The sequence below is a fragment of the Gobio gobio genome (assembly GCF_949357685.1).
Source record: "Gobio gobio genome assembly, chromosome: 1".
NCBI lineage: Eukaryota > Metazoa > Chordata > Actinopteri > Cypriniformes > Gobionidae > Gobio > Gobio gobio.
Window position 1 is genome coordinate 18127365 of NC_137097.1, and position 11892 is coordinate 18139256.

At 37.8% G+C, this 11892-nt stretch overlaps 1 protein-coding gene across 1 annotated transcript; it reads left to right on the forward strand.

Moving 5' to 3' along the window:
- The first annotated feature begins 1797 nt into the window (after positions 1-1797).
- Positions 1798-10858, forward strand: LOC307129093 (uncharacterized protein). The gene is made up of 3 exons (XM_079821262.1): positions 1798-1865; positions 2425-2789; positions 9020-10858. The coding sequence occupies exons 2-3, from the start codon at positions 2480-2482 to the stop codon at positions 9613-9615; spliced, it is 906 nt and encodes a 301-aa protein (XP_079677388.1). The 5' UTR covers positions 1798-1865; positions 2425-2479; the 3' UTR covers positions 9616-10858.
- The last annotated feature ends 1034 nt before the right edge of the window (positions 10859-11892 follow it).

An 11892-nucleotide genomic window follows, 5' to 3' on the forward strand; every position in this document is an offset into this window, starting at 1 on the left:
ATCAAGTATTCAGTCGACAACCAAAGGAGATGCTAACTAAAGACTTTCAAGCTGCCCTGGGTGCTCATGATACTGAGGTGGTGGCCAGGGATGCTGATATCATAGAGGCAGAATCACTTACTAATTCAACAACATGTGAATTGAATCCAACTGTTGACAGCAGGAAAACTGAGAGTCCGCCAAGAACTCAGTTGCAAGAGTCAGCTAGTGCTTAAGAAATGTCTGAAGTCACTCAAAATGCAGATAGACAAGAGTCTGAAACTGCACCTTTTGGAGGTTTACGACGTTCACTAAGAGAGAGGAAACCACCAGCATATTTAAAAGACTTTGTGCCATAAAAAAAAACTGTACTTCTTAAAGACTTTGGAAAAAAAAACAATCATGCATGGAATTATGTATGTTAGGAAATGTATGAAAAAAAAAATGAAAAAAAAAAAATTCCCTGTACAATTTCTTTCAGAAGATTTGGTTGTTTGGGGGAAAGATTCTGAGTTAAGTGTGGGGGGAAGTGTTGTATATTAAGGGTGGTATTGGGTTTGTCCAATAAGGGGCGGTGGCGCATTGTGGTGTTGGTCTGTAGCACTGTTAAAAGCAGAGAAGAATGCGCAGTGTGTGCGCTCCTGTGTGTGTATTGTTGGCTATGGAGATGTGTCCTAAATAAAAGATCATCTAGAGAGTGTATTCCTCTATGAGTTTTCCCTTTGTATCCGAGATACAACATCCAACATTAATGTTGTGTTATTGCAAACAGAACCCGGTAGTCATTTACAATTTACCATTAACATAAATATTCCACAGTCTCTAATCTCGACTCTTCTGCTTTGAAAAGTTAATGTATGACACACAATATATTGGGGGGCCGATGCTATTTATAAATGTAAAATATGGTACAAAGACGTGGTTCTATAAACAAATTAATTTAAATACAGTAGGTAACATTATACTGTTGTTCACTGATATTAAAGTTAATAACAAACCTACCGAGACTTATTGAAGATCAGGGTTTCTTTACACTGATCATAAAGACTATACATTTACTCATTTGAGCAATGCAGACGTCAAACTGTTAGTTCTCCCAAAAATGTCATTTCTGTCATTAATTCCTCTCTCTCGTGCCGTTCCAAACCTGTCAGACTTTCGTTCAGCTTCAGAACCAAATTAGGATATTTTTGATGAAATCCGAGAGCTCACTGACCTCTTCACAGACAGTAATTTAATTAACACTTTCATTTCTCAGAAATGTCATTAAAATATTCCATGTGACTCGAGTGGTTCAACCTTCATGTTATGAAGCGATGAGAATACTTTTTGTGTGCAAATAAATAAACTAAAATAAGGACTTTATTCGACAATGTCTTCTCTTCCCTGTCACTCAGAATATTTTGATTATATATCAAGATTTTATATTACATATTTATTATTTAATAATATATTTATCGGTGAGAATATCTAGATGTAGATCTATATATCTAGATATTTAGATGTAGAATCTTATAGTCTACAAATAAAAATCACCAGTCAACATTAGTACACTTATTTTCAGGTATTTTTTAGACTCAAATGAACTTTAGATGTATTTATATCATATAAATAATTTATTCCCCTAAACAATACCGTTTTAACTTTTAGACAAAGTCTAAATAAGTCTAATATTTTCAACACATCATTGAACAACATGTATTTAAATATGTATTTCACCAATACATTCAACTCTGAATTTCTGTCATCTCTTGTATTATTTGTATGTGTGCACTTCTGTGACTGTAGACTGGAGTGTGTGAACGGGACTTTTATTTTGGTGTGGTGGTGTGACGTCATAAAGCTGCGCAGGGCTCCTGCATCTGTTGTGATTCGGCTGAAGAAAGGTTTGTGTTTTAAGCGTTTACAGTGTTTAAACAATAGAAACAATCTTCAAAGTTTTACAAGCAACGCAGATTGAATGATTTATTATTAAAAGTAACATTGCATAGCTTTATCTAACACTTATTAACGTCGTGTGAGTAAAGTAACAGAATAAACTCATGAGTAACAGAAGGAGCTTCTCATTTCTCTCTTTATTGTGAATCAGTTCATCATATAAACATGAGTTCAGTCTCTGGCGTCTCATTTCTCTCTCTATTGTGAATCAGTTCATCATATAAACACGAGTTCAGTCTCTGGCGTCTCATTTCTCTCTCTATTGTGAATCAGGTCATCATATAAACATGAGTTCAGTCTCTGGCGAGTAGAGATGAGAGAAATAAATAAGATATAAATAAATAAATATATAGTGTCTGTATAATTTGTGTTGTTTTATTAGTTCGTAGTGCTAGTTTTGAGTGTTACTGAGACTGCGCTGATATTGAACTAGAGCTGATTGAGACACTCGCAGAGATTTAATGTGGATTTATTTTTCTTTCTGTTAATTATTCTCATCTTAAACAGGACAAACACACAGAAAAACTCCTGAAGAAGCGACTGACATCCATGTGATTTAAAAATGGTGTTTATTAAAGAGGAGAGTGAAGACCTGAAGATTGAAAATGTATTCAGTTTGAAACATGAAGAAACTGAGGAGCAAACAGAGAAAGAGGAGAGTGAAGACGTGAAGATTGAAGAAACATTGAGAGTGAAACATGAAGAAACTGAGGAACAAACAGAGAAAGAGGAGAGTGAAGACGTGAAGATTGAAGAAACATTGAGAGTGAAACATGAAGAAACTGAGGAACACACAGAGAAAGAGGAGAGAGAAGACATGAAGATTGAAGAAACATTGAGAGTCAAACATGAAGAAACTGAGGAACAAACAGGTTGGTTTCATTCTCAAAGCTGAACTCGTCATTGGATATTTGTGAAGAATGTCTTGTGAATGTCCTCAGTCCTGCTGGTTGGAGTAAACTTGTCATTCTTCAAGTCTACACGCTCGCAGATCCTCTCATTATAACAAGCAAAGCTTATACTCGATGTAAATAAGAGATGTGTTGTGCCGTTAGAGTCATTGTTTATAGAGATTTTCTGTCGATCGCACTATAACGGCTGCACTGCTTGCTTTCTGTAGTCTAAACTACATTCACAATTTGAAGAAAAGTTTTGTCATGTTTCTTAGAGGACCAACGTCCACTTATTCTGCAAAGTTTCAGGAATGATGAGCGCTTTTAATTGACTGAATCCGCTATCCTGTTCTGCGAGTCGCTCCTGAAATGGCCTAGACCAGGTAAACCCAGCCTGATCTGATGACGATTTGATTTCGCCCTGCAGCTCAGGCTGAAAACCTGTACATATTTCTATATGGAGTCAAAATAATGCCGCATAGATTTGCAAAAGAATAAAGTTTTGCAAACAAAAATAAAAAAAATTGCTAAAGAAAAATAAAGTATTGAAAGAAGAAAATAAGTTTTGCAAAAGAAAAAATAGTATTGAGAGAAACAAAAATAAATAATTGCAAAAGGGAAATAAAGTGGTTTCATTTGCAACGCAACTTTTATTCTGCGTTTCAGTCAAGTGTGAGTGTGCGATACTATTTCCCCTTTGTGCTTCACTTTTCTGCGCGTGTCACTTTATGGCACTGTTTTGATGTGGGGGTGGAGTCAAGAAACTGGGGCGTGTTTAGCGGACATGGTCACGCCTCCCTCCGAGTGACATCATCCACCCGAGACACAGATCAGCACAGATGAGTGGCAGAGAGGCATGCGGTGGATCGTTTCCTTATACTAACACTTTTACTAGCATTAAAACGGGCATGGTTTTGTTTTGTTACGACTAAATGTGTATTAAAAGCGTTTGCTTAAGTTAGAGATCATGTTAAAGTGGTGTTTATTATTAGCTAACTGAAAATAGCCAGCATCTGCTGTTTATTTCTCTCAGTCTCAGTGTGCACACTAAATATGTATTCGCAGCGTTTGCTTAAGTTAAAGAAGTTAGATCAGTTGATGGGATGTTTAGTGTTTAGTTTAGAGGCTTCTCGGTAACGTGAACTGCCTAAAAAAGCCATCTGCTGTTCATGTGTGCACACTTTTATAGCTACTGTTGATGTTTGTTTGATCACTACACAACACCCTTAGCAATGTAAACATGTTTGTTCTCATTGATAGTTAATTGAAGCTTACTGTATAAATCGAAAAATCTAAATCGCGTCTACCGCGTCTAGTTTTACGCGCAAACATTTTGAATGCATTTGCACGTCCGCTGCGAATTGGACGCGCGTAGAAATCAAGCGCTGGAAGCGAAATTGACGCGCGTTCAAGGCACTCCAGGAGAAATATGTCATAAAACACCACTCTGCCTCTTTTCATTTTCATTAAAAATATATATTAAACATTATTAGCCACACAAATGTGGTCCAGGCAACTCCTACATTATCTTCACTGCATGCATATTTAAATATCCTTAAAAAATAAAGTTATGAAACTTCTATTTGCCCTCAGTCAAAACTATTTGGCAGACAACAAAGTATAGATTCATGAGAGCAAAGATCGCCCGTTAGATCTACACAAGACAAACCACTACAGAGACATCAGAGCCAGCGGCAGAAGGACTGGCCGAGGAAAGGCTGTTCTCAGGCGATACGTCCGTGATAATTAATGCAATATGGCTCAGCTTGTCAGTGAACTACGGCTCTGTGTAGTAAATGCCGCTCTATCTGAAAGCAGGTGATGGCGATTTACTACTAATCAAGGAACCGGCTTTACTGACGAGATGCGCCTAACAATGTCATGCGATATATCCCCCAGCCCTATGGGAGCATTGCAGCTCAGGGCCTGGGTTTGGATGCACATTTCCAGACAAAAGCAAAAGTAAGACAATCAACAATCTCTGTTTCACCTTTGATTTTGATTCAATTATTTGATACGTAGAAGCCAGGCAGAGCCCTCCATTGAGTGAACGAGTGAGATAATTATACAAACAAAAACACATTGAAGTTTAGGTAGGTCTCTGGGAATTATATGTTGGCTAAAAAGTGAGATATTTGAATAGTTGTGAATTTCTGTGTTTAAAGGACAACTCCGGTGAAAAATGAACCTAGGGTTAATTAACACATGGTTACCGAGTAGATCGTTCTCTGGGATGCGTTTTCATGAAACTCGAATTGTCCTTTAAGGTGCAAGTCGTAGAATGCTGAGTTACAATTTGGAAAACAGAAAGATATAAAATAGTTATAGTAATCCAACAAACAACCATATTCACTTTTTACAGTGTAGATTTGGTCTTTGAACCACCAATTAACATGTTTCTTTAGAAATTTGGAAACGCAAAGTAAAAGTAGTTCCGTGCATTAAAGCAAACGCAACATAACTTATTTGCATGAGAGTACTCTCTGACAAAGCATGACACAAGCCATATAATTGAATAATAAAAAAAAGTGGTAAACATCGGATGATGCATTAAAATGTATGTCGCTACACAATGTCCATGTGGAATCGATTCCACTTCAATACACAATCAGAGGGTTAAAGCAGGTGATTTGTAACGTCAATAAGCAGCTTCTGTTCAATGATGGGCTTTGATTAATCCTGACTGAAATTCTTCACACATACGGTTTCTTTGCAAAATTAACGGTTCAATTAAGAAGACACTATTTTACTGATATTTTATACATAAATAGCATTATGCGTGTTGGTTATTGCTATACAAAGTTCTGTTATGTCAATCTGCTAGCAATCACATCATCATCTACATAGCACATCTGACTGGTTACTCGACCGCCAATGAGCTCACTGCTCTACATTCAAATACTCCACAGTATTGGCTGATAGCAGTCTGCAGAGCGCTTTCAGCAACCCTCCACCTTCCCCAGCTCCACCTGTATAGATCTGTTGTGGGTAATTTCATGTATGTTATACGTGCAGCAGCATGTCTTACATGTTCTCAGCAGTGTGTCTGTGGATGTACTGGCAGTAGCAAATCTTGTAGGACCAAAAACTTTAACATTGCAATATCCATTACCATGCCAATCTCTCAGAGAGTTGTCATGACATAAATATCATTGATTTGTTCTGCTGTGTTCTCTCGCTCACATCTGTGAGTTTTGCTTTCAGGTTTGGTTGATTGGGGAGTTGTAACTCCACCTGCCAGTGACTTTTGGGCCATAGTGTTGGGTCATTCTAAAGTTATGACAAACATATTGTATTTGCTTCCTGAAAAAAAATTGCCGGTTTACTTTTAATAAATGACATGGAATTACTGCAAGTTTTTAGTTTGACGGTGATTTTTTTTTTCCCACCTCTGTTCCTCGTGATCAAACACACCTTGGACCAGGGTTGGAACTGAAGATTGCATAAAGCCCTTCCAGGAACAGGGTTGGCTACCCCTGCCCCCGACCTCGAAGCTGACTAGCAAAACAAGGGTTCATAGCTTTTAAAACCTCATCCTCTGTAGCTTCCATTTTCCAACGCTTAAACAAAGCTTGAAATGAGAAAGTAAAGTCACAAACACTTTCATTTGCCCCTTGTAACCGATTTCGTACTTGATCCTCCAGCACATCTTGATAATTGTTAATCGATAAACTTTCCCAAGTGTCATCTTTAAATCTCATTGTCTCCCACCAATCACGGGCAGACATATGCAGAACACTGAGCATAGTTGCAAGAATTTCGCTATTTGACATTGGTCTGAGAGCTAAGAAGTCTTTACATCTTTCCAAGTAAACTATTTGAAACTGTTGGATCAGAAACCTGACTTGCCAAATCCCCAGTATTACATGGTGCAGTTGAACCTAAACATACCTGAGAAGAATGAGCAGAAGCAACATCCTCCCGTTCATCTATCTTACTGTCAAGTTGAGGGCATCTCTGCATAAGGGCATCAAGAGAAGTTTGCATAGTAAACCCTTGCTGCTTGAGACGGCATACTTCTTCTTGCAACTCCTTTCCATCTACACTATGTTCTTTGATAGCTGTTTTAAAAGAAGTAAGCAATGAATTGTTAGCATCATCAAACAATTCCTTAAACTCAGTACATGACTGTTTTGCATTCCACTTAATAGCATCAATTGTTTGATCAGTAAAATCTTTCATACGATCATTAAGGACCTCCAAAAAATCAGTTTGCGCTTTTTCAACTAATGTTAAGGTTTCTTTAGGAATGTCTTTAGCACAAAGTTTTGCATTTTCCTCAAACCATTTTTTTCTGCCAAGCTACAGTGTCCAAAAATACACTTTTAAGTGAATCAATTGCTTGAGAAAATATTGTTAAATCATCTGTTTGGTTCCCTGAACCTGTCAGAGGAACACCAAGAAATGGTTGTTCTAAACCTGTCATCATCTAATTGAGACTGCTCCACACACGAGGAGTGGAAGGGTTATCATGAAATGGTCCCAGACTGCTATCATCTCCAGATCCAGTAAAATGTATAAGAGGAGAACAGGGTTCCATAATTACACAAATAAATCCCAATAAATCAATAAACACACAACATCTACGGGTCCTTGTTCGGGCGCCACTTCTGTGACTGTATCTGACTCTATAAGGTTGGGTTCGGGCGCCAGGGGTAAAAACCACCACAATTATTTAGTTAAATTTATCATTAGAGTCATTACATATAGGGAAGACATTACTAATCATGTTGAATTCAAATTGGACAAGGAACCACAAAAAGTTGATTTGAAAGTTCTCTATTCAAGTTCAATTCCAGTCATATTGCATAACTCAATACATTCAATTAAAAAAGAAAAACATAAATTATTAATTTGAAACCCAGAAACATTTACCTTTTAGTTACCTCACAACAATAAATGAGTGACAAATAAATCAAATAATTAAACAATTTAAGGAATAAAGTGCAATGCAATAAACCTTATACAGGAAAAAATAAATCCAAAATACAATAAGGCTACAGATACAGAATCAAAGCAACAAAGGGAAAATCATCTGGATCCAAAGTTCAACAAAAAAGGGGGAAAAAATGTCTTACCATGTCACTCATTAAACTACTGGGCATGAAACAATTCAATACATCACCACAATATTTACAAAATAGTTTGGCAAACTCGAGCGCCAAAAAACCCCCCCAGAGAAAAACCTCCCTAATTTACACCAAAAACCTCCTCAAAACATCCTGCCTATAATGCCTTGAATTAACGTCTAAACCACAGCATAACCGGATTTGGGAAACAAACTCTCTCTCTAACGCGCCGCTTACACACAACTCGGTAATCGCTCTCCCACAACTTCCGAATGCTTTACGAAATTCAATGAGCGAAACATATTCCTCCAAATGTGAATCGTAAACATTAGAACAGAAAAAGAACCACAGCATTAAAGGTAGCATTAACCCAATGCAACGTGGCCTGCAACAGCAATACTCACAAGCCATCTACTAGCGTGACCATGACCGGGAATAACCCGTGTCTGACAACAAAGACTAGAGAGAGAAAGCGCAAGACGCCATTAACTTCCTTAAATACCTTCCTACCTGGTTTCCTGCATATATGCTCCACAGCGCCACCCCAGTATGGAATAGGAAAAACAAATCATTGACAACTGTCACAACTCCACCTGCCAGTGACCTTTGGGCCTTAGTGTTGGGTCATTCTAAAGTTATGACAAACATTGTATTTGCTTCCTGAAAAAAATATTGCCGGTTTACTTTTAATAAATTACATGGAATTACTGCAAGTTTTTAGTTTGACGATGATTTTTTTTCCACCTCTGTTCCTCGAGGACAACCATCCTGCAGAGTTTAGCTCCAGTCGTAATCAAACACACCTTGGTCCAGGGTTGGAAATGAAAAATGCATAAAGACCTTCCAGGAACAGGGTTGGCCACCCCTGCCCTAGATCAGTTTATATAATTAACCAGGGTCAAATAAAAGGTTTAAATAAGGTTAACTGTCAGCTTGACAGTTTGAGACATGCCCTAAAGCAAGTGAAGAGTTGGCAATATTAAAGGCAGCTTCTCAGATTATTTGTAACACCTCTTATAGTAGCTTAGTGGGTATAAGATCTAGTTGTGTGTTGGTTTTGGTGCTTTACATGTATAAATGCTTTGATGTCGGTTGCTTTGTGCCATTAAAGTGGGGTTAACTTTTATTTGTCTTTCTTAGACCTGATGGCACCGACAGAGGAGACTGAAGAACTGAATGAAATGGAAGAGAAAGATCAATATAAGAATCATAATGATTTCATAACTGGAGAAAAATCACTCAGTTGCTTACAGACTGAAAAGGCAGGGACAAGAAATAACTTAATCTGCCTACAGTGTGGGATGAGTTTCAGAAAAAAAAAAACCTTCAAAGCCCACTTGAGAAATCACACTGGAAAGAAACTCTGCAAATGCCCTCAGTGTGGAAAGGGTTTCTATCACAAACTACACGTTGAACTCCACATGAGAGTTCACACTGGAGAGAAACCCTACGCCTGCCAACAGTGTGGGAAAAGTTTCAATCAAAAAGTACACCTTAACAAGCACATGACAGTTCACACTAGAGAGAAGCCTTTCACCTGCCAACAGTGTGGGAACCGATTCACTGCAAAAAGAAGCCTTAACAAGCACATGACAGTTCACACTAGAGAGAAGCCTTTCACCTGCCAACAGTGTGGGAACCGATTCACTGCAAAAAGAAGCCTTAACAAGCACATGACAGTTCACACTAGAGAGAAACTGCAAATGCCCTCAGTGTGGAAAGAGCTTCAGACGTAAAGGAAATCTTAACAAGCACATGACAGTTCACACTAGAGAGAAACTGCAAATGCCCTCAGTGTGGAAAGAGCTTCAGACGTAAAGGAAATCTTAACAAGCACATGAGAATTCACACTGGAGAGAAACTGTAAATGCCCTCAGTGTGGAAAGGGTTTCAATCACAAACTACACGTTGAACTCCACATGAGAGTTCACACTGGAGAGAAACCCTACACCTGCCAACAGTGTGGAAAGAGCTTCAGACATAAAGGAACCCTTAACAAGCACATGAGAGTTCACACTGGAGAGAAGCGAGTGCCGTCGATCCGTTCATCACTCAAGTCTGAATCAGATTCAGAATAACGATCAAAACATAGATCCAGTAGATCACATCCATCAACACCCCTGACGCTTGCATGGTCTTATACCTCTTTGTGGGTTCATTATTTCATTTGCTGATGTTTCAAAGCTTTAGTTATATTGCTACTCTTCCATGAACACCACCTCTCACAGTACCTTGATGTCATAAACTGATCGGTCTGCCCAAGTTGGAAATCGTCTGTTCTGATTTATTCCTGTTGTGTCGCATTCTTATTGGTTCATTGTGTTCAGGTGTGTATTGTGTAGCAGTGCTTAAAGGTGTCATGAACTGGCTTTTTTTTAAAAATTATACTGTTGTCTGAGGTGAACTTATTGCGTTTGCGTGGTTTTTACATTCAAAAACATCATAATGAATAAGTAATAGGCTATTTTCTGCCTTGGTTTTGAGTCTCTCTGAAAAACACTTGGTTTTTATGGGCATGCCGCACTGAAGTCTTGAGTCAAGAGAGTGAACAACGCACATCTGATTATAATTTCACCAACAGTAATTCTGGATTGCCTCCACCAAACAAGTAAATAGGAGCTAAGCAAATCAGAACACTGCACGCCCAAACAGCCGTGAACCATTAGTGTTTCTTCTTGCTTCGTATCTTTTGCTGTCTGTGGTATCTGCCACTGCAACAAATTACTCCCTGAGACCAGAGTTCGGCGCCGCGCCTTCCTGTCTAGTAAGACCAGTAGGTGAGATCAGGGCCGGCTCTAGCTCTTTGGTTGCCCTAGGCGAGATTGAGTTTTGTGCCCCCCCCCCCTTAATTGTTAAGCCCACCGGCAACTATAGTTGCCAGTGTATAGTTGTCATTTTCCTTCTGTAAGTAATTTTCTAGATATTATCCATGTTTTATATCTTAATGACACACAAGCAGACAACCAAATAAAGGATTTGAAAAAAAAAAAAAAAGTATTAATTTCCTTCCTGTCACATGGGACTGCCCACTTCCTACCCCTACTTCCAGGGAGCACAACGAAGGCAAACCCTCCCAAAGAAAGGATATTTTCATGTTACTAATAAGTATTTTTTGTTGACATATATCAACATAATCATGAAGGTCTCTAGAATCATCCAAACATAACAAATCTTACAACAGATCTATAGTTTTTAGTATACTTAGTCAAACATAATAAATTTGATTATGAATAAAGATTGATCTGTTGAAAGCAGTTATTTTGAGTTAGATGCTAAATGTTCTCCTCTTATACATATTTGACATTGAAGGGGTGCATAGGCTACAACATATTTGCCCACCGGCAACTATAGTTGCCACAGATTCAAATACGATTTTCAAGAAAAAATACAAAAACCTGGGGAAAATAAATGCAGGACATGCCATTCAGAAAAAAAATGGGCACAAATGGGTTAAGTATTTATAAAAACTATACAAACAAAAATGCTCCTATAGTTACTCCAAGACTTAAAAAGCTAATTATGACTTAAATGATACACTCTAATAAATTGCACATACAAAAATGTTACAAAGAACGTTGGAGGATATTTAACAAATTATGACTCAAACTATGGATGAACAAACAAAAAGGCTTTTATAGTCACTCCAACACTTAATCAAGAAAATTAAGACTTGAAGGATCAACTGCAATAAATTGGTCATACACAAATTCTAGAAAGAATGTTCAAGGATATTTACCAAATATTAACTCCATAAACTGTGCAAAAACTCTCTTAAGCACCTGTAAAGACACTTAAGCAAATTATGACCCATAAACTGGAATAACTATACCCTCTACAAACAAAAGTGCTATTATGGATACACTGTACTTACCACTACAAAATTAAAATATATAAGTTCTTGTAGCTCTATCCCTATCTTAAATAATAAAAGATGAACAGTTGTTTCTGGCATTTCTATTCACCTTCAAAATTGACGCAGCATTAAAATTTGGCTCGTCTGGATTTCCTTATTG

Coding starts and splice junctions, on each gene's coding strand:
- LOC307129093 (XM_079821262.1), top strand. CDS start 2,480: ATGGTGTTTATTAAAGAGGAGAGTGAAGACCTGAAGATTGAAAATGTA. Junction 2,790..9,019: donor AGAAACTGAGGAACAAACAG/GTTGGTTTCATT, acceptor TGTCTTTCTTAG/ACCTGATGGCACCGACAGAG.